This window comes from Sapajus apella, unplaced genomic scaffold, assembly GCF_009761245.1.
Source record: "Sapajus apella isolate SASKATOON/1434 unplaced genomic scaffold, GSC_monkey_1.0 scaffold171, whole genome shotgun sequence".
Lineage (NCBI taxonomy): Eukaryota > Metazoa > Chordata > Mammalia > Primates > Cebidae > Sapajus > Sapajus apella.
In genome coordinates this window covers 176,715-203,330 of record NW_022437111.1, presented here as the reverse complement: position 1 = coordinate 203,330, position 26,616 = coordinate 176,715, and the positions used below count along the sequence as shown (strand labels likewise).

At 38.8% G+C, this 26,616-nt stretch overlaps 1 protein-coding gene across 3 annotated transcripts in view; it reads right to left on the bottom strand.

Annotated features, from left to right (window-relative positions):
- Window positions 1–26,616, bottom strand: part of HACD2 (3-hydroxyacyl-CoA dehydratase 2) — an 84,747-nt gene that overhangs the window by 25,201 nt on the left and 32,930 nt on the right. For all 3 annotated transcript variants that reach the window (XM_032267757.1, XM_032267755.1, XM_032267756.1), the window contains one exon: window positions 10,960–11,048. In XM_032267757.1, coding sequence (XP_032123648.1) covers window positions 10,960–11,048 — 89 coding nt within the window. The remainder of the gene's footprint in view (window positions 1–10,959; window positions 11,049–26,616) is intronic.

The window sequence follows — 26,616 nt, the reverse complement described above, 5'->3', positions numbered from 1 at the left end:
ATTCTGCATTTATGACAAAGCCAGACACACAGATCTGTGTGTGTCTAAATGCTAAATGCTAAAATGTTCTCATTAGTCCAACTTTAATGCTTACTGTATGTTCAGCCTGTTTTCTGGAAAACATAAGGGAAGGATGGTCGGTACCTAAACTAGCCTAGCTACTCACTACCGCTGGCCTCTACTCCAATCAATGTAACTCTGGAATCAAACAGATCTGCAGACTTCCTGGCTCCATGTTCTGCGGCAAGTCACTTATCCTCTCAGATCCTCAGCTTCCTAATTTGTAAACTGGAGAGATCAGAAAAACATATTAAGTGCTTAGCAAAGCACTTGCCATTTTAGCAGTTAGCATTATTATTCCAAGAAAGGAAAAATTCAATTTATTGAGATACTACTATCTATGCTAGTCACTCCTGGAACTCCATACAATGATGGCTGCCTTTTAGGCTTAATTACAAATAAAATGTTTTGTGTTGTTCTTGTTTTGCTTTTTGTTGCCTAAGTATTGCTTAAGAGATGCCATCTCTTCCTCTACTTGAAGGTTAACATACGTCTACCAACTGTGAGATGTCTAAGGATCTCACCAGCTGCTGGTCTTTCCCAATATTCTTCCTCAGTCCTGTTTGATTTGCTCACCTCCAAAAAGCATGGTATTAACTGAAAAGCTTTCATGCAACTATTATCTTAAACTCAATTCAAACACAGACACTGCATCAGAATGGAGTCATATTTAATTCCAACCTTTGTCATATGTAGCTAATCCAGTCTAAACATTCTATGAAGTGATAGTCCTTTAACTCTAGCAATGATAGCCCACAGAACAATATTCTCAGCAATTGGTGACTGTGGTCCCAAGGAAAGAGCTGGGACCTACTCATCCCACAGTCCACCCCCAAATCTACAAATGCAGTATCCCAATGTGCCTACCCAACACTCCAGAGGAGAAGATTTACCATTAACAGAAAGGTAACTGAAATGTCAAAAGAACATGAAAATGGCAATATATTTTGTGAAATGTCATGGTTCTTTTTGTTCTATGACAGTGTAATAATTGCAGAAATTTCAAAAGATAGGGAAAAAAGGCCATGAACACCATCTCTTGGAGCAGAAATATCGAAATGGTGATCTATGGTCCCTGATCATAGATGTTCTGTTTGGGCTTGTACAGTGCTTTTTTTAAAATCAGAACTTAAAGTACAATACAAAAAAAACTTTTTTTTTAAATTAGGTCTCACAATACTGAATCTATCTGGCAATCTCTAGCTGAGGTGCTGGTATGAGATGGCATGCACCCTCCAGTCACCATGCTTTTCTTGCATGTTCTTTTAAAATCCTGTGGGACAGATCTCTGCCACCAGCAGATAGCCTCTGCAACAGATGGTAAAGTGCTACACAAATGTCATGCAACATATTTGAAAACTCTAAAGTTTTAAAAACCATAAAGTATTATTTAAAAATTTGATTCGTTTTTACACTTGAGGCTCTGAACATACTTTCCTTTAAGGCAATGACCTTAGCAAAAGACTATTTAAACCTGACCTAACAAAACAGCAACAATGCAGAAGGCAGAAGAGATTCACAACTGTCACGTTTTGGGCTATTCTGGTAATAAGCCGGAGCAAAAGGAAGTGAGAGGGAGAAGGCGCCAAAACTTGTCCTGCTATAAGCAAACATTTATGGCTTGAAGGAAACAAAAGCTAAAATTCTTTAATGTGGCAAGCCTAATAATTAGTTTTTCTGAAGAAAACAAAAGTTAAAAATCTTTAGTGTAACAAGCCTAATAATTAGTTTTTCTTCCCCTCTAAAATGCAAAGCATGCCCTTATCATGCATACACGCAAGTCCACACATGTACACCAAGGCACATCTTACAAATTCCGGAAGTACACCAGGGTTTTACTCCAGACTTGGAAAGAGTCCTCTCTCTGGAAAATGCAGACAGCTTAGTCATATGCTTTAGTTTTTCCGTGATCCATCTCAGCTTGCTGTGAGAGGTTCTGACTACTGGGCTTTTTGATATAGGTTAAGTTTAAAAAGGTTACTGAACTTCCCTGAAGCAATGGAAATACACCGTATGGATATTTCACAGGAGTGATGGGGGGTAATTTTTTCAGGTTCCTCTGTGGTCTTTAAGTTTCCCAATGAGATCAGTTACCTGACTGAATTCACTGCGCAGGACAACTGTCGGGGGGTTGAAGGTACTGGTATTCTTGTCATATTTATGTATTTTTAATTAAACCCTCTGATACCCCTATTAGTACTTCAAAATAGATTTATTTTTAAAAAGCTACACTACATAAAGGACTGATGTTTTGGCAAAGAAGCAGATAATAAGAGAGAGTTCTTCCTCCCACAAGTTTTCAAATGAATATTAATCAATGCTTTAAAAATGCCACCACTTGTACTGTGGAGCATATCTGCTTAAAAGTAGCTTGCAGGTAATAGTTTTTAACTTTTCTTGTCTTTGCTGACATAGTTTAATCTGCTCACGATGCATGCCAATCACCTCACTTTTACAGTGAGGGATGAGAATCTTCAAACTCAGTGGGATAATAACGCTGATTGTACTCCTATGCATCTTTTAACTCAAATAGGAGAGAAAAGGCATGTGAAGTCGTTTTCAACAATGGCAAAGTTTATCACAGTGAATCCACCACAGAGTCCAAGCTGCAGCCCTCTGAGAGGGGAGGCCTGTATGGCCTCCTGACTAACCACCTAGCCAAGTGCTGCCTCTGCAGGGCATGAGGAGAACGCCATCAACACCATTTCCCACACCTGCAATTAGGACTTTTATGCCAATTTAATCTAGAATACGAAAAAAACCCCTTAATTTAAGGAAAACATACCAAAATACCTTATAGCTTTTGTTCCTTTAAAAGAAAAATTATACATTCACATACACATGAGATAAAATATAGGAAAATTGAATTGACTAAAATCAAGAGAACGGTAAATAACGTCACACCGAACAGCCAGAGCTGCACTGTCCAACAGTGCAACTTCTAGTCACATGTAGCTATTCAAAATACAGTTAAACTGAAATTCAATTTCTCAGTCACATTAACCATATTTCAAGTGTTCACATATGGCTACTATTTTAAGCCCAAGGTAATGACTTTTTTCTTCCTTCACTCTCATTCCTTTTCTATGACAGTTTCCTAAAGTGAAAAGTCAACCATCTTTGTTAATCCCAGAACTGCAAGTAACCAGATTTAGCTCTAAATAGGCTTCCCACTATGGGAAAGTAGCATCAATACATATGTTAAGATACCACCCAACAGTATAGACACATCTTATGCTTGAAGAGAATGTGTTCTAACAAGCTTGTCCAACATTTCACCATCAAAAACGGGAATAATGTAGGGGACCCCATGGATACATCTAGAAGATAAATTAAATGAGAGAGTGTTAGTATAATATTTTAGAAGGCTAACCAAAATGCTAAATGCACTGAAAAACCTAAAATCTGGAAGTCCTGGGGCAGAGGTAGAGGAAGACGTTGATCAGTGCTCAAGCCTGAAGGGACTGGTGTCTGCCAGGACAGTCTGGAATGGGGTAGGCTAGGGCAGGGACAGTTCTGAGTTCTAGGGAAACCTCAGGACAGTGGGACATTTTCCTCTGGGGCTATTAGGTCAGGACCTGGCCCTTCCTCTCCGGAATGAGATTTCCCCAAATTAAGATAACGGTGCAGACTTCTGGTATAAATGTCCCTTCTCACACTAGAATTGACAATGAGGAATGGTGCATATCAGATTTTAGCCCTTGAGGTGAGATAGCAAAAAAAAAAAAAAAAGGCCCTGAGAAGCTTTGCATGTCTAAGTATTTGTAGGGACAGTTATCTTGGGGAGGAGGGCACAGGGTGCAGTCATGACGAGCCCAGAGCAGAACAAGATTAACATTAAAGACAAGTGAAACCAATTTCCTGATTTTGCTGGGCTTGGAATCTATCCAACTATTACTTGACAAAGAGGTTCTGTATAAAGTACTGTATAAAGTGATGGCAATGTTGGCTTCCATGGTTTAAGAAGATGCTTGCTTGCTTTCTCTTTCTATCTTTTATATGTAATTTAATTATCATCAGAGGATATTATATTTTAGACAACAACTAAGTTCCGGTGGAATTTTTCAAGAGCTACAAAGGCACTAAGACAGTGGGAGAAAGATGCGACATGTGATGGCAGAAGTGGGCCTACTTTTGGCTGGTGTGGTGGCTCAGGCCTGTAATCCCAGCACTCTGGGAAGCCAAGGCAGGAGGACTGCATGAGGCCAGAAGTTGGAAATGAGCCTGGGCAACAGTTCAAGACCGTGCCTCTACAAAAATAAATACGCAAATAATAAAAAATTAGCTGAGTGTGGTGGTGTGCACCTGTAGTCCCAGCTATTCAGGAGGCTGAGGCTGGAGAATTGCTTGAGTTCAGGAATTTGGGGCTGCAGTGAGATGACTGTGTCACTGCCCTCTAGCCTGGGTAATGACAGAGTGAGACCCTGTCTCAAAAAAAAAAAAAAAAAGAGAGAGAGAGAGAGAGAGAGAAGTGAATCTACGCTGAACCTAAAAGATCTAAATATTTTTTCAATATTTTGAAATAAAATCTTTATACACAGTACAATAAAATGTTGGAAAGGGACAGGCAGAAAAACACTGAGAGAAAAATAGACATTCTGATTTTGCCAAAACCATCTATGCTAAATATAGGTAATGGCAAAAGGAACCAGCTGGCTATAAGTAACACAATCTTTAAGTGGAAATGCCACTAAAGTGCTGCTGTATTTGTCTAGGAGCTGCTTCAAGTTTGACAGTGTCTGATTAACAATCAAATAAGGAGGGATTTTTTTTTTTTTTTACCTTTAAGAGAGGTGCTAATTTTAAAAGTGAAGGTGATGTAAATCCACCTACAAGAATATTTAAAATAGAAAGTAACCAAGTAGACGGAATAGGATGGAGGATTTTAGACATATGGCTTTTAGGGGAGGCTAAAAGATACTGAAGATAACTCAATGGCCTTTGCTAACTGAGCCGCAGTGTCACTGTGGAAAGGGCACTGGGGCTAGATGACAGGATGGCACAGCTTTGGTCCACGCGCAGGGCCGAAGGAAGAAATGGCGTGCCCCCGACACTGCATCTCATCTCCTCATCTGAATGATGGGGGTAAGAAGTTGCCTTTCTGCCTCACCACGACACCATGTTCACAGATGGCTCATGCTGGGAAGTTCACAACACAGCCATCAGGGACAACAGGGAAGGCGTGCGGCCACAGGAGACACACCAACCACGGAAGCAGCCTCAGAGGCAGGAAGAACACAAGTACACTGTGACCCAGCTGGAGGACACAGCAGGAAGGAAAAACCCCAACAACCAAAACAGGACCGCGAGCTGGGGTGCTAGGACATTATGTATCTGGTGCTTTGGCTTCTACAAGAGTGGAAAGGAAGAGGGAAAGAGGAAGAAAGGAAAACTACATTCTGTCACTGAAGGAAGTGGCAATCCTCTGCACAGCAGCTGCTCGCTGCTCTGTAAGGGGTTCAAAAGCTGCCCAGCGAAAACCTGCATGCTGGAGACCTTGAGTTCTCTCTCGATACTGCACCTTATTCTCATAGATCCTTTTTACTTCATCTTCACAAAAACTGCAGCATAGCAGACAGGGCAGATATTATCATTACTATTTTACAGATGAGAAGAACAAGACTTGCAAAGTTGAAGTGCCTTGTCCTAAGCCACAAGGTAAACATTAAAGCCCAAACTCATCAACCCTTCACCTAAATTTTGGGTGCTAAGCCTCCACGTTCTAGAATACTGAGTGCTAATCACCTAGAAAAGAACACAACTGTCCAGGTAAGGTGACACTTCTGAGGAATCCCAGGAAGAGGTGTCGGCACTGTTTCCTCAGGTGGGAATGGCCTCTGAAACCATCTCCCTGACGGCTCTGGCCCACAGCATGGGGCACATGCCTGCTACAGACCCTTCCCAGCAACTCCACCCCAGTGTGAGGCAGCTGGATTCCTTAGGCTTCTCTCTTGAAAACAAACCAAAGTCAGTCTTGCTGCTTCTTCAGTGCAGTGATTTCAGATCTTCCTCTACCATAAGGTAGGCTCCTCAAGCTTCCTCTTAACTAGTCATCAGGAAAGGCGCTGGATTTTGGAGAGCACAGTACCTTTACTTAGCAGTTTAAACTCTAAGGCTTTCATTCTTTGAGAATGAAACAATGGCTCTTGGAGTTAGAAAAGAGATGCTGAGATTTGATTACGCTTTAAGTAAACTAAGTAGAAAAGTACATTAAAATCAAGAAGAGAAGGTCACAAAAATTATAGCACAATACATAGGTATATTAGATAATTTCTCAAACCTTGGAATTCTTTTTTTTTTTTTTTTTCTTTTTGACGGAGTTTTACTCTTGTTACCCAGGCTGGAGTGCAATGGCACGATCTTGGCTCACCGCAACCTCCGCCTCCTGGGTTCAGGCAATTCTCCTGCCTCAACCTCCTGAGTAGCTGGGATTACAGGCACGCGCCACCATGCCCAGATAATGTTTTGTTTTTTTTTTAGTAGAGACAGGGTTTCACCATGTTGACCAGGATGGTCTCGATCTCTTGAACTCGTGATCCACCCGCCTCAGCCTTCCAAAGTGCTGGAATTACAGGCTTGAGCCACCACGCCCAGCGGAATTCTTAAAATTATTTGAGAAGCCTAATAAAAATTCAGATTCCCTGGTCCCACTCCCAGACATTCTGTATCAAGTGCAAGGTGGGTCCTGGAATATATGTTTTTAATAAGCTTTCTGGGTAATTCTGGTCCAAATAGTGCATACATCCTAGTTTGAGAAAGAGCCTTAGAACTTTTAAGGAGAGAGGCTGATTAATTGGAAGGATTCATCTCAGAGCATTTGAGCAGTATAAAAACAGAGAAGCAATGTGTTGCAGATAAGCACCTAAGGCCCACAATTGATGTGTACATCTGACGTACAGATGATTTAGCAGGAGAATCATATCTTAATATGCATATGGCATGATGGAACTGTTGAAGAGGAAAAGCACCTATGGATCTTACACAGGCATTTCCACTCCATAGGGGAGTGAGAGAAGTCAGCACAACAGAACTTAAGAACATCAGGTTTACGTCAGGTTTTTTTTTGTTTTGTAGAGATGACATCTCACTATGTTGCCCAGGCTGGTATCTTACCCCTTCCTGGCTCAAGTGATCCTTCTGCCTCAGCCTCCCAAAGTGCTGAGATCACAGGTGCAAGACGCTGTGCCCAGCCATCATCATGTTTTTAAAGGGTGAGAAGGTGACAGCTCTGATGCAGTGGAAAGACCTTGGATTCAGAATCCGATCCTGACCCTGCCATTTGTTGGGTGTTAATAGTCACTTTGCTGCTCTAGCTTCCAAACTCTAAATGGAGGCTACAAGCTACCTACCTCAAGGGATGGTTGTCAAGAGAGAATGATCATAACATACTTTAACAAAGCCCTCTGTAAACTATAACATATCGAACAGAAACCAATACTATTATAGAAAACTAGAGGCTACTTTCTTAAACACTAAGTACAAGATTTTTGTAAGCATTCTGCTGAAGAGTTGGTAAGAATGGTAGGTTGTGTCACAAAGCCCAGCAGCAAGCCAGAAGGGAGCAGGACACAGCTGATCTGTTTTAGCCAGAGCTTTTCTTTCTTTCTTGTTTTTTGGTTTTTTTTTTTTTTTTTTTGAGACAGAGTCTTACACTGTTGCCCAGGCTGTAGTGCAGTGGCGCAATCTCAGCTCGCTGCAGTTTCCACCTCCTGGGTTCATGCAATTTTCCTGTCTTAGCCTCCTGAGTAGCTGGGACTACAGGGGTGTACCACCATGCCCAGCTATTTTTTTTTTTTTTGTATTTTTAGTAGAGACGGGGTTCCATCATGTTGGCTGGGATGGTCTCGATCTCCTGATCATGTGATCCACCTGCCTTGGCCTCCCAAAAGCCAGAGCTTTCCTTTGTTCATTTATATGGTCTCTTTGAAGGGAAGAAGGTGGATGGGTTATTTGTTATGTTAGTTCAAGGAAAAGCACTTAAGCATATGGATCACAATTCTTTTTTTCTTTTCTTGCCTCTGTGTATTGATTCAATATTTTTCATTAATACCCTGTTGATCAAGGTGTCACACTAGCTGATGGGTGGATCCTTATATGTCATAAGAGAAAACCATCTGTTCATCTTTCAGTTTCACAATGTACATGCCATCTATGTGACTAGCATTCCATGGGGTAGAGAATTAAAACAACAAGCATTGATGCATGTCCTATAGGGCTTCTTAAAAGGAAATATATCTCATGTGAAAAAAGTAGAGTCCAGTCTGAAAAGGTTATATAGGCTATACCCTAGTACATCATGTACAGGTACAGAAAAAGAAGGGAGATGAGCATAGAAAGTGGGCAGGGCAGAGAAGGTGGAGCGGGAGTCCAAATTCAATGTAATGAGATGAAAATGAAGAATTCTTGTCCACTTCAGAAGGGAATATGATGTAAAAAAAAACTGAGAAATCATAGTAGTATGAAAAGAATTTGAACATTACTACAAGAATTATATTACTGCAAGTGTGATATATGTGATTAAGCAGTTATTTCTGAAGTCAATTTCCTTATGCATTAATTATATAGTTCCCACCATTAAAGTAAACAAAGCTGAATATTAAGGAAAATAAAGATACTTTAAAGATGCTTCAGGAAATAGAAGAATGGAAGTCATATGTGATGTTGTACAGAACAAACTGAATTATAGCTAACATGAAACTCCAAGGCAGGAAAAATAGCATTTGGTCAAGAGAAGGGGCCAAGGAACAGGTGACAGATAGCAAGTACTGGCCTGAAGGGCCACAGCAACAGGCTCTTCAAGTTAGCTGTCGAAGACACAGAGCAGAAACAGAGGGCACCTACTGCTCTAAACAAAATCATGAAAGAGGAGTTCTGTGCAAAGAAAAAGGGAATGAGGAGAAAATAACCATGATCCTAGGACAGCAGAAACACTGAAGCCCAATTACAAGTGAAAAGAATAAGTCAACTCATCAACAGTGTATATGTAAAAACAAGAGGATCCAATAGGCGACAGGAATACAATAACATATACTGTACTACATTCTTCAGAAAATGATGTGCCTTTTCCTTTTCTTTCCAGCAGGTAAAAAAATATGTTAATGTTAGCAGAAATTGAGTCACTCTGGTTGAAGAGAAACAACAATTTTGAATATGCAAATGTAATGAGTATATAACAAATTACTGTAAAGCTCAAATGTGATAATATATGTGAAACCGTCTGTTATGTGGTTGTCCCTGGCAGGCAGCATGGTTATGGAGGATGACACCAGATCCATGTACCTATAATCCACAGAGACACTGAATAGCTTTGCAAGCCAACCAGTTTCAATGGCCTACCCAGGAAATCCCGGCAAATGTTGCTAACAACAACTTGAATAATAGAATTGCTGGAGTTGAGTTGTAAAGCATTTTTGATGTACCTGTCTACTGCTTTGGCACATGTGCTCATAAGCCAAGTAGAGGTCACTAAGTGGAAGGGAGGAGGAGAAGCAGAGCCCATGAAGAAAATATCAACTGGTGCATTAGCACCTGGACAATTAATATCTGACTGTATTGGCAAAGCGATTGGACACTTTATAGTGAACAATACTTTGACTTTATGTATTAGTACTGAAAGTACATAATTACCTATTTAAGAATGCAAATGAGTTACTGTTAGGAAAAAGTTTAGGTCACTGGAGACTATTGGAAGATAAAATTATGAGTTGTTGGCTAAAATTAAATGGTATATACACAAAAGTATGGGAGGAAGAAATACTGTAGTCCCTCCCTATCTGGAGTTTTGCTTTCTGTAGTTTGTTACACTTGGTTAACCACAGTCCAAAAATATTAAATGGAAAATTTCAGAAAGAAACAATTTCTAATTCTTAAGTTGTACACTGCTCTCAACAGCATGACAAAATCGCATGCTGTCCCACTCCATCCCATCTGGGACATGAATCCTCTCTTTGTCCAGTGTATCCACACTGTATATGCTACTGGCCCATTGCTAAGACCTAAAGTAGGAACAAATCTTTTAGTAAAATTGTGAAGAAAGACAAAGAAATTTGTGCTGTTGAACCTCAAACTGCAAAAGTTACGGCTACACAGCATGATAAATGCTTAGAAATATTTAAAAGGCATTACATTTGCGGGTGGAAGACATAAACAGAAATGTGTTTTGGTCAGCAGCAATCAGGTTGTGTGCTATCCATGGTTTCTGGCATCCAATGGGGCTTTTAGAACGCATTTCCCCTTGGATAAGAGGGGACTAGTTTAAAATGATGATTTGGGCCAGATGTGGTGGCTCATGCCTGAAATCCTAGTACTTGGGAGGCTGAGACAGGCAGTTAGCTTGAGCTCAGGAGTTTGACAGCAGCCTGGGCAACATGGTAAAACCCTGTTTCTACAAAAAATACAGAAAAATTAGCTGGGTGGGGTGGCACATGCCTGTGGTCCCAGCTACTCGGGAAGCTGAGGTGGGATGATTGCTTGAGTCTGGGAGGCTGAGGCTGCAGTGAGCCATGATCTCACCACTGCACTCTAGCCAGGGTGACAGAGTAAGACCCCGTCTCACAAATAAAACAAGAATGCAGATGCCCAGAGTTTAGTGTGGTAGATACAAACAAGATATCAGAAAAATATAGCTGAGTTGCAGACCACATCCACACCATCTGAACCTCCATGAGAACTCAAATTACAGAACTTTACCATTTAATCAGTCTTCTCTTTAACAACACTGCATATCTAGGGTACCCTTTTCATTATTCATCCAATTCCTACAGTGAATGTGAGCTTTATCTCAGCTATATTGACATGACCTGGAACTCCATCTTTAGCCATAACAAACGTGAATCAGAAGAGTTGACCAGTGTTTGCTAGTGCTGATATTATTTTATTTTAGTCTATATAAACACTTACCTCTTTGACGCTGTGTGTTACTGCCCATATTAGAAAAACTCTTGACATCACCTGGAAAGAAGTCAGGACAACAGAAGATGGAACAATTCCTGAAAGAAATTTTAGGATGGATAAATAAATGTACTGTACTAAATTTCAATATATAATACATTTTCTAAAACATTCCAATTTAAATGTTTAGAGCCAAAACCATCTTGAGCAACTGAAAGGTGTCTATATTGCTTATTGCTATACAGACTAAATTTTCAATGTAGTCAGTATTAAAAAAAGTTTTCTCCCTAAAAACAATAATATTATTAATGGTATTACCAAACAATGGGATCCAGGTACCTTTCTTAAGCCTCTCAAAACCACTGACCAAGTGCAGTATTTTTTACACTTACTGTATAGATGGAGAAAGCAAAACCACTATCTACCCTTTAAAATAAGGCTTTAAAAGGACATTTTACAATATGGGTTTCAAAACAAATAGGCAACAAAGGATAAGAAATCAATCCTATTTGTGTCTAATGAGTGCTGGAAGCTCGTGGACATCAGAGGTGATGCACTATTTAATAGTTAAGTTAGGTATCTTTTATTATCTACTTGAATATTTTGCCAACAAGCACAACAACAACAAAAAAGATTATCTTTAAAACCTTTTTTTAATCACCTTGTTCATTACATGGCACAATTATCCTCCTAATGTCCTCGGGTTATAACACTGGAATCATCTTTAATTATTTTACTTATTTATTTTTTGAGACAAAGTCTCACTCTGTCACCCAGGCTGGAGTGCAGTGGCATGATCTGGGCTCATTGCAACCACTGTCTCCCAGGTTCAAGTGATTCTTGTGCCTCAGCCTCCCGAGTAGCTGGGACTACAGGCACGTGCCACCACAGCTGGCTAATTTTTTGTATTTGTAGTAGAGATGGGGTTTTACCATGTTGGCCAGGCTGGTATTGAATTCCTGACCTCAGGTGATCTGCCCGCCTCAGCCTCCCAAAGTGCTAGGATTACAGGCATGAGCCACCGCACCCAGCCGGTATGAATGTTTTTAAATGTATTGCTCTTGAAATGTATTGCCAAATTGCTTTCCAAAAAGTTTATTATTAATGATTTATATTCCCACTAGCAATATACAAAAGTGCCTGTCTTAGCACACCCTTGACGGTAAATTTAAATTTTAATAAGTAGTGAACAAAAAGCTGATCAATACTTTCTATGATGTATTGATGTCAAGATCTTTCTGGCCTTGCCTGCAGGTGGTCCTACAGTCTCTAGCCCGTGAACTCGCCTACTTGGGCACCTTAATTTCCCCCAAATCATGTCATTCAGACCAACTCTGACTTAGTTTCTCTGTAGCATAGGCAATTACTTCAATCAGTCGCCCAGCAAACAGCAGTTCAGGCCCTTGCCTGACAGCACAATCTCAAAATGCCTGCTCTACTGGACCAGTCAAAAGGCCAGGAGCTCTGTCTATTCTTGAATTTAAGCTAAACAACAGAAGGCCACACAGATGGGCATTATCTTAACTCTGAACAGAACTAGCAACTCAAGTTAGACTTATCATTATTATCGGGTGGATTTCATAAGAAACTGTCAAAAAATTATTAATATTGCCTTATTTGCCAAAGGAACAGTATACAGTATAATGTCCACCCTATCACTCAAAGCCTCTCATACAAAACCTCAGGTGGGAAATTTGTTTTAGAGCTCAATGTTAAGAAATGTTTGCTCCTTTCCAATAATGAGAATTATATAACTCAGTCACCCTCTTCAACTCGATAGCCAGAAAACTTCACGCCAGATCTGAAGCATACTATAGTGTGATAATTTTTTGTATGAGCTACCACAAATCCTTGTAGAACGTGGAGTATGGATATACAAGACAGACTAGATTCTCTCCTTTTTTTGGTTAGACAGGATTTCACTCTGTTGCCCAGACTGGAGTACAGTGGTACAATCATGGCTCACTGCAGCCTCACCTCCTAAGCTCAAGCAATTCCCCTGCCCTCAGACTCCCAAGTAAGCTGGGACTACAGGCAAGTGCCACCATGCCCATCTAATCTTTGTCTTTTTAGTAGAGACAGGGTTTCATCCATGATACCCACGCTGGTCTTGAACTCCTGAGCTCAACTGATCCGCCTGCCTCAGCATCCCAAATTACTGGAATGACAGGTGTGTGCCTGGCAGATAGGTCCTCTTTCTTTCTGGCATTTCTTGCAGTCAATCCCACTGTTTTTGCATTTATATGCCATTACTTCTTATTTGAACACAACGGCATAGCATGTTAAAACCCAAACTAGAAATTTTTTTTGTTATTGGCTACTTAAATTGGCTGTTTACAGATGACAGAGAGATTCTGCAATCTTACTAGTAAACTCTCACCAGATTAAACTTTATTCAAAAAAGATGTACCAGATATCTACTATTTGTTAATATTTGTGGAGTGCCTACTCTGTGCCAGGTACTGCTCTCCACGCTGGGGATGCAAAGGGAACACAGTGACCCTGGTAGGCTCACACTCCCTATGACTGATATGCTTTGGCACAGCTCTTAAAAATAAGATTTTTCCTGAAGGTGATGAGGGGTGACCAAACACTTGTAAACAGGAGGACGGCATGATTACATCTTGGTTCCAAAAAGATATCTCTGTCAGCAGTGCAAATCTTTGGTAAAGCAAGGTTATAATTTGAGAAATAATTGTGGGAATTTATGCTAAAAGGGCAAGGAACTTTTGAAGCAAAAACAATGGCAGATAAAAGAAACACAGTTGTGTGTGTGTTAAGCAAAAGCTGTATTAAAGTGGATCTGGCAATTGGTTGCTTGCTTCCCCAGAATGAGGGTGCCCTAAGGACTCCCTAAACCACTGGGCCCTGCAAAGCTGGAAAGCACTAGAAATCCTCCCTGGCTGGTTCAACCTTCAGATGGGGCAGGTTAGTGAAGTTGGGAGGCTGGCTATACCGGACAAAGACAAGGTTGACAGTTGAGTACAATCATGCACCACATAATGGCATTTTGGATAATGACAGACTGCATATATGATAATGGTCCCATAAGATTATAAAGGAGCTGAAAAATTCCTGTTGCCTAGTAATGTCTATTGTTAACAATATAACGCAACTCATTACTCATGTTTCTGATGGTGCTGGCATAAACAAATCTATTGTGCTGTTAATCATATAAAAACATAACACATCATATAAAAATATAGCACAGTACATTATATATGGTACATAATACTTGATAGTAAGCAAGTATATAACTGGATTATGTATTTACTATACTATTCTATCGTTACTTTAGAGTGTAATCCTACTTACTCAAAAAAAAAAAAAAAGTTAAGTGTAAAACAGATTCAGGCAAGTCCCTCAGGAGGTATTCTAGAAGAAAGCATTGTTGCAGGAGATGACAGCGCCATATGTGTTATCGCCCCTGAAGACCTTTCCAGTGGGACAAGATGTGGAAGTTGAAGACAGTGATACTGATGATCTGACCCTGTGTAGATGTGCCGTGTGTGTGTGTCTTACTTTTTAACAAAAAAGTTTTAAAGAGCAAAAAAAAAAAAAAAAAAAAAAAAGAAAGAAAGAAAGAAAAGAAAAATAGGAAAAAGCTTATAGAATAAGGATGTAAAGTATTTCTGTACAGCTATACAATGTGTTTTAAGCTAAGAGTTTTACAAAAAGTTAAAAAAAATTAAGCTTATAAAGTAAGAATGTTACAGTAATCTAGGGTTAAATTATTATTGCAGGAAGAAAAATATTTTTTATAAATTTAGTAGCCTACGTGTACAGGGTTCAGAAAGTCAACAGTAGGGCACGGCAATGTCCTAGGCCTTCATATTCCCTCACCACTCAATGACACATCCAAAGCAACTTTCAGTCCTGCAAGCTCCATTCAGGGTGTCATTTTAAATATTGTAGACCATACTTTTACTGTGCCTTTTCTATGTTTAGATACACACACACCATTCTGCTACAACTGCTTTACAGTCCAGTAACCTGCTGTAGAGGTTTATAGCCTAGATGCAGCAAGCTAGACCACATAGCCTAGGTGTAGTAGGCTAACATGGTAACACGTGAAATCAGATCACAGAATCTCCCTAACCAAATACAAAATATACTGAATCAAAAGTAACAACATTAAATCACAACAACAAAAATTGCCACCAGCAACCAAAAAGGAATAGGTATAACTTAATGCCATGTATTTTAAAACATGCTAGTCAGGAAAAGAAAGAGATTATGGCATAGTCTCTTCCCCCAAAATTAATATTGGTGAATAAACAAAATCCTGAGTGTTCATTAATGAGTCAGATTTGGAGGGAAACACAAATTTCTGGCTAGAGTGTGACAGAAATGGAGGCTGAAAAGCAAAGGTGAAGTGGGGGAAGTGACTAACCAGGAGCCACCTCATTCATGCTGAGCCTTCCAGGCCCCACACTGAGTTGGAGACTGATACAAAATTCCCTATGGGAACCAAGGACACTTCCTGCAGAGTTGAGGAATCCTACATGGCAATTAAAATCTCAGAACAGAAAGCAGTGTCCACATAATTAATACATAGCTCATTCATGTTGCTTAAGAGTCAAGAAATACAAAAAGATACACAGAGAAAAGTCTCTCTCCTAATCCCGTCACTAGCCAGGTCCCTTTTCCAAAAGTAACCAATTATTAATTCCTTGTCTAGCATTCAGAGATAAAGTATATAAAGCAAATATGTAGGTGAATGTATAAAGACATACTTATATTCATTATTTTTTCAATTTTTTATATAAAAGAAGCATTTTATACATATTCTCCTATACCCTGCTTTTCTTCCCTTAAAATCTAACTGGAAGGTCTTCCTATATCAATACGTAAATTTTAATTGCTGAGGCTTTATAATGTTTTCATAACTATACACTCTCCTAACCTCTACCCATGTCCTCAGGGTGTCGAAAAATGTGTAAAACAGAAAAACTCAAATCCTTAAATCATAGCTCAGAGGGGAAAAAAACTGAATCTTTAATACTGTTAAAATACAGGCAAGGAGAATGTGGTAATACCCCTATCAGAGCAAATAAAATTGCTAGACAGAGCTGCTAACATGTCAGCAAGATGAAGAGACATAGCAACAACACAAAAATAATACGAGAAAACAAGGAAACAAAAGGAAGCCACCCACTGCATCTGGCGGAAAGTCGAAGATTAAGGCAACTGAAAGACAGTATGGAAGACAAAGACAACCCAACATAAAGATAATTGTCATCCCCAATGTCGAGGATGCAACATGGAACAGAAACCTGAACTGAAAAAACTAAATCTGCACTGAAAGAATATCCTGTGTTCCATACAACTGATAGTGAATGACTAAAACTGAGAAATTTCCTGGTTATAAAAACAATACTTCAGAGATCCAGACCAAAAAAATTACCTACAAAGTGGTAAGAAAATCAGCCTGAGTTTAGACTTCTTCATAGCAACATCCAAAGTCAGAAGGCAGTGAAGCAACACTATAAAGGTCTGAGACAAAAAGAGTACATTCAAGGATATCATACCCACCCAAGAAGTCGTTCCAATGTTATTATAAAGCAAATGGCAGACATCACCAAATGCGAAAGAACTTCACATATAATGCTTATGTGACCTTGAGAAACACAAGCTGTCAGAAACTCAGCCAAACGAAATAAATAAAAAAAAAAAAAGAACTGAGGAAAGGAGAAGTCATAATAAAAATGCCCATGGTGGGCACTAAATCTATTCAAATATAATACTAAGACTAAATAGTTATGGTAATTATGGTCAAAGACTATATTATAAATGCTATGAATAATAATAAATTAATAACTTAAAAATGTGAGTCAGGGAAGAGATACTAATTTCCTTAATAGAATTAAAAGATATTGTCTAGATAGCCTTAACAGAGTTAAGAAATGTTACATAAAATGAAAATATAGGTAAGCATAATTTGAATCTAGAATTTTCATAACTTTTTTCTTAGAGAGATTCTTTTAGTAAATAGCATTGCCAGCCATGGCAATCCCAGCACTTTGCGAAGCTGAGATGAGACAATCACTTGAGGCCGGGCATTTGAGACCAGCCTGGACAACACAGTGAGAGACCACATCTACAGAAAAAAATTTTAAAAAATAGCTGGGCATGGCAGCATTTGTCCGTAACCCCTGCTATAAGACTGAGGTGGGAGGAACGCTTGAACCCAGGAATTTGAGGCTGCATTGAGCTACGATGGTACCAACTGCACTCCTGCTTGGATGCAGAGCAAGACCCCATCTCAAAACACCACCACCACCACCACACACACACACACACACACACACACACACACACAGAGTTAAAACAAAAAAGTCATAATTTATTTTTGACGAACAATGTTTTTAATGAAAAAATGTCTTTTTCATAATATAAGCTATCTTGATTTCTCTGTCTGCCTACTTTTCTTTCTCATATTAATAAATATGTGAAGACAATGTTCTTTGGAATGACATTTACCTAATACTAATGAAGATTAGCTCTACTGATAGAATTCAGAATAATTTTAAACTCTACTCTTTGTACTTTTCCACATTGCCTAAACTTTTAAAGAACACAAATTAAATTTTCAAAATTAAAAAAATAATCATTCTTAACAATAAATTAAACTTTTGGCACTAGCAAAAAGATAATTCTAAAAGTGAATCACCTCTAATCTTAAACAGGAATTTTCTTTTTTTTTCTTTTTTTTTTTTTTTTTGAGACAGAGTCTCACTCTGTCACCCAGGCTGGAGTGCAATTGCGTGATCTCAGCTCACTGCAACCTCCGTCTCCCAGGTTCAAGCGATTCTCCTGCCTCAGCCTATTGAGTAGCTGGGGTTACAGGTGCGTGCCACTGCGCCCAGCTAATTTTTGTATTTTTTTTTTTTTTAGTAGAGACGGGGTTTCAACATTTTGGCCAGGCTGGTCTCGAACTCCTGACCTTGTGATCCACCCGCCTCAGCCTCCCAAAGTGCTGGGATTACAGGCATGAGCCACCATGCCCGGCCTAGGAATTGTCTTAAATACTTTCTCTTAGGGTACAAGTTAATTTTGGGGTAACAGAAAATATTTCTGACCAAAATGGAAAAGGAAGGGATATAAAACAGGTGCTGGAGCAGATTCAAACACCACAGGACTCAGGGAAGAGAATGGCTGGCGTTTTCAAAGAACTGACAGATGCCAATTCTCTCTCTTTTTTTTTTTCCCAGAACATAGAAAACTGGCCATGTCTCTTGGGGTTACATCTCCTGACCACCCCCAGAAAGCAATTTCAATACATTTCACATAACCACACTTAGATTATTGGGTTCTGACAAAAGAAATTTGTCTTAGACTGAAGTCAATAGCAAAACTATGGTATTTATGATAAGCTCTGTGGATTTACGTGAGGTTGGCATTTCTGAAATATGTACTAAACTTTAAAAGGGCATTATATTTTCTTTGGGCTAAAAGGATAGTGTTAATAAATATATTCATGCTTAATTGTAATGAAACTGAAATGAATTTTAAAGAAGAAACATAAGAAATCAAGCGTATTGATACTTCATGTGTCATCACTGGTATATATGCACCAAGTTATACGAATAATCCCTAAGTACCCTGAATGCTGGATAAAAAACCATTTTATTAGTATTTCTATTTTAAAAATTTATTAAATTCTGTTTCAATATACTTTTGAAAGTTTTTTTTATGCAAAGCTTTTTCAAAAAGCTAAACCTGGCTGGGCATGATAGCTCACGCCTGTAATCCCAGCTGTCAGAGTTGGAAAGGATCTAAGGGATCAAGTTCAACACTTGATAGATATGAGGTTGGGAGAAGGTAAAGTGACTTGCCAAGCTTACATAGATAATTCAAGACAACAAACTGGTATTTGGGGTTATGCTTAATGTTTAGTGGTCACTCTCTAAGAAGGTAAATTAATGGTCTTTATATAACGAGGACAAAATCAAATATTTGCAACCAATGTTTGAAATGTTCACAATGTAAAATGCTTGCAACCAATATGACAACAGATTAACATTTAAACTATATAAAGAATACGAATTGTTTTTATCTTAAAAAAAATCAAGATCCTAATGGCAAATGAGCAAAGGGCACAGACAGGTCACATAAAAATAGTCACAACTAATTAACAAACATATGGATTACAATCAACTCCGCAATTAGCAATAAAGCAAATCAATGAAACTATTAATACCTATGACTTTTATATGATTAACTTAGTGAATATTAAAAAGGAATCATAATATCCAAATGCTGATATTATGTTGAAACAACTATACTAACGTTTTGCAAATGGGCACAATCCTTTGGGAATTGAATCTGGTCATGTTATTTAAGAGTTAAAAGAATATTTGCATGTTTTGAAGTAGTAATTACACATAAAGATGTATGCTAAAGGCATAAACCAAAGACTAAAATATCTACCTATCAACAGAGACTCTAAGGGCATAAGCCAAAGAGTAAAGAGTGTAGACATAGACAGAGATAGTGGCTGAAAAAATATTTCTAATATTTTAAAAATGAGAACAATTTGTTCTCCGCTAAGAGAGACATGGTGATACATCTCATTATCAGATATTTTGTAGTAATTTAGAAGTATTAGTGAATACAAAATGAGTTGAAACATTCTGTCATACCAGAAAGCAGAAAATTATTAAACATCACTGGGGTCCTTTCAAAAGGGACTCAGAAGATGATCTGAAGATGCTCCAACTGGCCAAAGATGGGCTAATGTGAGCATTAGAAGGAATCATTAAAATGGATGGAATCACATAAAATACATAAAATCTATGAGATTATGATGACAAAATAATAAAATGAAAACATTCATTGCCCTTTGACATGCTTGGATGATTCTTGCTGTTTGGGGTGTGTGTGTGTATGTGTGTGTGTGTGTGTGTGTGTGTGTGTGTGTGTGTGTGTGTGCATTAGTACCTACCTGAGTTGGGAATAAGACATAATGAAAACATTCATTGCCCTTTGACATACTCTGATTCTTGCTCTGTGTGTGTGTGTGTGTGTGTGTGTGTGTGTGTGTGTGTGTGAGTATTAGTGTCTACCTGAGTTGGGAATATGACATTCCAGGTACTGAAGCAACAGGAAACACTAGCCCTCATTCTATTTTAAATTATAGACCAATGTAAAACTTACTTAAACTGGATTATCCTCCCTCAAAATTGAAATAGTTTTTCTTTTAGAGTTAATGAAGTATTGGTAGCTGAAGCCAATTTCAGTCAATGAATGAGAGGTATTGCTGTCTGATTTCAAAGTAAACCCTGAACCTTTTAAAAATAAAATAAAACACATTTTACATGGAAAAAGAAACCCTACACACTTTTTCACTGGTCTTCTTTAGAGGGTTCTGGGAAACCAACACATTATCCCGAAAACTGGTAAATCAAGGGGAAGAATCAAAGTAAAAAAAAAAAAATAAAAATAAAATAATACTGTTATATCACAAGAAACGAAGAAAAATCGTTACCTCTAGGGAAGGACACTGGATGGCTGGGGGACTGGGATGGAAGAGAGACTCACTTTCCACTGCATACCCTTTTATAGCTTTTGCATTCTATACCATGTGAATGTATTACTTATTGAAAAAATAAACTCATTTAAGTGTCACTATAGAGGATCATGTAACAAAATGGAGAAATGAGAATGAGTACATTAAAGGAAAAAAACCAGTCAGAATCCAAATGATAGCCACTTGAATTATAACAGTGCAGGCAGTGCATATGCATACAGAACAGGTCTAAAAGGAAACACAGAAAAATAAAAACTGTTGACTAGAATTGCAGAATATAGGGGCATTTTTTTTCTTTTTATTAAAACGAATTCCACTGCTATATTTATAATGTTATTTGTCTAATAAATAATGTTAAAGTGGCATTTAAATGGAAAAATACAGTCTTTTTTCCTTTTCTGTCATCCACACTTCTAGAAAAGCCTGGCTTTTTGAATCTTGAGCCCATAACCAAGGCGTGAAGAACTGTTTGGGGGTAACCACTCTGACTGCGGGCAGTCAGATAAAAGAAAGGGCCTCTTGAGGGCTGTTCATACAGATGTTTAAAGTACAAATGACTTTGCCCAGCTCTGCTTTTCCATCCCTGTACTAATACGGGGTTGGTGGCGGTGGTGGCGCTCCTCGAGTAGGAGGCCCACAGAACATGGAAAGAGCCTGTCGACGGCACATAAAAGACACACACTGAAAACACTGCTTGCAGGAGGAGTGAAGCTTGTCAAAGTACTGCAGAGGCTGGGAAAGTGAAGAGAAGAGAAAGAGCAATTACAGCCCGCACCTAACAATTCCTCAGCTAAATTTAACTGGAGAGGTGGAATATATCTGCAGCTTGAAAATGATAAGCAAATGAATGTTCAGGTACAAAAAGACCCGACCCACACAGAACATTAAATGGTCATTGTAAAAAAAGATATTTTTTCTTATCAATCATCTGCTATTATTCTGATATTTCCATTGTCATGCCCCAAAATAAATAAATGGCCTCAAGAAGGAATAAGGAGATCCTAGGCTCAGAGCAAAAGCTTTTATTTCTTGTTAGAAGATAAATCAAAATCAATAAGAATTTATCAATGTCAAGCTTTTTCAGAAATGCTACTTTAAAAATTTCTAGCTATAAATAATGAAAATCAAATGTTAACTATTTATTTTTTGAAGGTTTAAATGGATTTTTCCAAAGTTTTCCAAATTTTTATGTCAAGATATCTCAGCTAATATACTTATTCATGCTGAACTACGTTCACAAATAATTCCAAAGGCAAGTTTTTTTTTTTTAATGCACAGAAATGTATTTCATGATGGTCAGAGGCAGGAGGAATGCTTGAGCTCAGGGGTTCAAGATCAGACTGGGCAACATGGCAAAATCCTAGTTTTTGTATTTTTTTTGTCTCTACAAAAAAATACAAAAATTAGCACGTGTGGTGGTGCATGCTTTGATCCCAGCTACTTGAGGTGGGAGGGTTGCTTGAGCCCAGGAGGTCAAAGCTGCAGTGAGTGAAGACCCTGCCTCAAAAAAAAAAAACAAAAAACAGTATAATTATTTCTGGGTAATGGCATCAAGGATGTTTTTTACCCTCTTCTTTAGTCCTTTGGTGCTGGTTGATTTTATTTTCTAACAATGTGCATGTGTTACTTTATATTAAAAATAAAATCTTTTGGCCGGGTGCAGTGGCTCACTCCTGTAATCCCAGCATTTTAGAAGGCTGAGGCAGGTGGATCACTTGAGGTCAGGAGTTCAGGACCGGCTTGGCCAACATGGTGAAACCCCATCTCTACTAAAAATATAAAAATTAGCTGGGCATGGTGGCATGTGCTTGTAATTCCAGTTACTTGGGAGGCTGAGGGGGAAGAATTGCTTGAACCCAGGAGGCAGAGGTTGCAGTAAGCTGAGACCACACCACTGCACTCCAGCATGGGTGACAGAGTGAGACTCTATTAAAAAAAAAAAAAAAAAAAGAAAGAAAGAAGGTCTTTTTCCTTCTAAAAAAGACCACAACTTGATTTAATAGCCACCACACTACCAATTCTGTCAAAAATAAAAATGGATACAATTTCCATTGAAACAACATACAATGATCATTTTCATATACAACTAATTTATAATCATTTTAGCAAAAAATATATATATATAAGAACAAAAAGATCTTTTTTTTTTTTCCTTTTTAAGACAGTCTCCCTCTGTCACCCAGGCTGGAGTGCAGTGGCACAATCTTAGCTCACTGCAAACTCCACCTCTAATTTCAAGCGATTCTCCTGCCTCAGTCTCCTGAGTAACTGGGATTACAGGAATGTACCACCACGCCCAGCTAATTTTTGTATTTTAGTAGAGATGGGGTGTCACCATGTTGCCCAGGCTGGTCTTGAACTCCTAACCTCAAGTGATCTGCATGCCTCAGCCTCCCAAAGTAATGGGATTACAGGCATAAACCACCATGCCTGGCTCAAATATAATTTAAAAAAATCTAAATGGAAACAGCTTTTGGAAGAATTTATTTATTCAAGTATCCCTTATTATTAATGAGGACTTTGATGGGAAGAAAACAACATCACGTACAAGATCATTACTTAGCTTGATGACCACGTATATTACCTAGGGGTAAACTACTCTGCTTTTGCTTCTGGATTCCAACACTAAAGATATAGAACTGACTCATTACTTACATTGAGTACTGTACTATCACTATGTACTATTGCCAACTGGATGGACTCATGGTTTGCTCTATTGGCTCAGAACTTGAGCAACCATCCAAACCCTTGTGGCAGACAATATTGGCTGTTATCCACTATACAGTGTCCCTTTCTGCCTCACTAACAGAATACTGATTACCCTGCTAAAACACTAGCTTTCTTGGGATCCCTTGCAACTTGAGGAAGCCACCTAGCACAGTTCTGACCAAGGAAGCATAAATCAAGTTTCTGGAAAGCCTTCCACTTTCTGCGTGGAATGTAAATATGACATGATATTAACTCATCATAGATGTCTTATAACTATGGGGCTACAAGTACAAAGACAGAAGTCACATACTAAGGATAGTAGAGTAGAAAGACAGACTTCTTGTTATACAGGAAAAATAAATCCCTATTTCATTAAAGCCACGGGAGTTAGAATTCTGGTGTGCATAACCAATGCAATCTTACTTATATCTGAAGAGAATCTGGGTAGACTTAAGAAATCAAACTACCACAGAGTGCAGGACTAGGCAACACTTTTGAAAGAAACCATTTCAATTATACTTTCCAGTCATGGAAACTAATGACATCAATAAGAAAAAACATGGTGGAAATTTGGTGTAAAAATTTTTCTGGTAAACAATCTTCTGAATCATCTATAAAACAAAGTTCATATCTAAAAAAATCACTAGTCTATTATATCCAAAAATTTTAAAAATCTGCTTTCTCTTACAACTTCGAGATGCGGAATTCATCAACATCTTTTAAAAACATCTTTCTGGAGCCAAGAATGTGGCATCTCAATGCCAGGTTAAGATCTACCAGATATAAATGCAGTATTTAATGAACATACTTAACTATTATAAATAGTTGATTGCCCTTTAATAAATCATTTTCCTTTAAAAGTGTTGGAATTTTGATTACCGCCTTCTTCCAAACAGATTATTTTAAGGAAACATTTTCCACCCATAAGCATTATACCCTAATCAACTAAGCAAATCGGCCCCAGATCTAAGATGAAAATGTTATATGAATAAACTCTAAAGAGCTGGGAAATAAGTATATCCCTTGATTCTTCACAGTAAAGTACTCTGAAAAATTACTTTGTTTTGAATTCCAAGGAAGTTTCATAAAAATTTACGGACTGAAAGTGTGATTGAACCTGAAGAACACTGAACACAGCTCACAGTTCCCAGAGCAGGTTCCTGTTAAGTTTAGGAGAAAGCCCTTTCCAAGTGAGAGTTCTGAAGTGGAAAGGGATACTCCTTACCATGTATCAACAAGAAGCTAAGAGCCCTCACATGCTATACCACTACAGGTGGAGTCTGGACTGAGAGTCATCAGCCCCCTTGGCTCCCACCATGTATGACCTACCGAGATGACCAGAGCCTGTAGGAGGTGGTATATGTTAGACCAAGCATTGCGTCAGATTATACAGAAATAAAGGGAGAAACAAACTGGGCTATACTGCTGTTCAAACGACAATAAAAATACTAAAAGCTAACATCTATTAAGAGCATTCTATTCATCAGGCCCAGATCTACATCCTTTACTTATATTAATTAATTTACTTCTCAAACACCTCTATGAGGAAGGTGCTATTTTCCTCAATGCACACATGAGGGAAATGAGGTCCAGAGAAGGCAACTCACACTTACTAAGTCACACAGTAAGCAAGCGGAAGAACCAGACTCAAAGCCAGGCAGTCTGACTTCAGAACCATGCTCTTAACTACTAAGCTATAACAACTTCAACCTAGGAAGAAAAAAGTCAGGAAAAACAAGCCTGTGGTGGGTGGTGCTGACCATATGTCCATGAATTCTTTGATACTCCTCCCTTCACAAGGCAGAGCCTAATTCTCCTCCACTAGAGTGAGGTGTGGGCTTAGTAACTTACTTCTAACAAATAGAAAACAAGCCGAAGTAATGGTATGCGACTTAAAGACAGGATCATAAAAGGCCCTGCAGCTTCCTCCTTGCCCTCTCTTGGACCTCTTTGCTTCCCTGAGGAAAACCTGCTGCTTTGTCACAAGAGACACTCTAGCACGTGGTGAGGAGCCGGGACCCCTTGTCAACAGCCGATCCCCAGTTCTAGTCCAGTCTGCAGATGACTACAGCCCTAGCCAACACTTTGACCACAACTGCATGAGACACTGGGCCAGAACTACTCAACTAAGCTGCTCCAAATTACTGACCCACAGAAACTAAGAGATTGTAAACATTTTGTTTTAAGCAATTAAGTTGTAAGATAATTTTTAATGTACCAATAGAAAACTATTACTACTACTATCCAAAAATAGATTACTACAGACAGAACCTTTTATCAGAGCCAGACTTTCCTTTTTTTCTTTTTGAGATGAGGTCTCGCTGTGTCACTTAGGCTAGAGTAAAATGATACAATCACAGCTCACTGTAGCTTCCACCTCCTGCGCTCAAGCAATCCTCCTGACTCAGCCTCTCTGAGGAGCTGGAACTACAGGTGTGTATCACCATGCCTGGCTAACTTTTTTGATTTTTTGTAGAGATAGGGCCCCACTATATTGTCCAGGCTGGTCTTGAACTCCTAGGTTCAAGTGATCCTCCTGCTTTGGCCTCCCAAAGTGCTGGGGTTACAGGCATGAGCTATCGTGCCAAGCTCAATATTTTCAACATCAAATCATATTTAGATAAGCTATAAATTGTGCAATTACTTAATGATCTTGTATGTTTATTCATTCTCTGGAAGCAATGCCATTTTGACCATTGCAGAAGGGTGAAACAACACATCCTTTAGGTCCCTTCAAAAGCATAATGAATAGAACTTATTAATATCTGAAATTCTACCCTACTTACTTTATTAAAATTAAACAAGACATATATTAACGTTAAAAAATTATTCCTGCCTTCAACTATCACATCAATAAAAAAAAAATATATTCCACCTCCAAAAATCTATAAGAACAAGCTGTCTATTTGCTTCTCAAAAGTCTATTTGAGGTGCTAATCTGCCATTATTTATATCCCCTTGACTCCTTTCTGAGCAGCCGTCATTAATAGAACAATTTAGGAGTTTAAAACACTCTTTCCTGAACTCAACTGCCTCTTGAAGTTATTAGTCATACTTCTCAAGGCTACAGTATGGTAAGTGCTAAAGATGAAAGGCATCTGAAGAAGGCTGTGAAGAAGAGCCACCATCAAAAGCACCAAGATTAGGGCTGGGAGCAGTGGCTCATGTCTGTAATCCCAGCACTTTGGAAAGTGAAGGCAGGCACATTTCTTGAGCTCAGGAGTTCAAGATCAGTCTGGGCAACATAACGAAACCCTGTCCTACCAAAAATACAAAAATTAGCTAGGCATGGTGGCACGCACTTGTGGTCACATCTACTCCAGAGCCTGAGGTGGGAAGACTGGTCACATCTACTCAGGAGGCTGAGGTGGGAAGATTGCTTGAGCCTGGGAAGTGGACGCTGCAGTGAGCTGTGATCACACCAC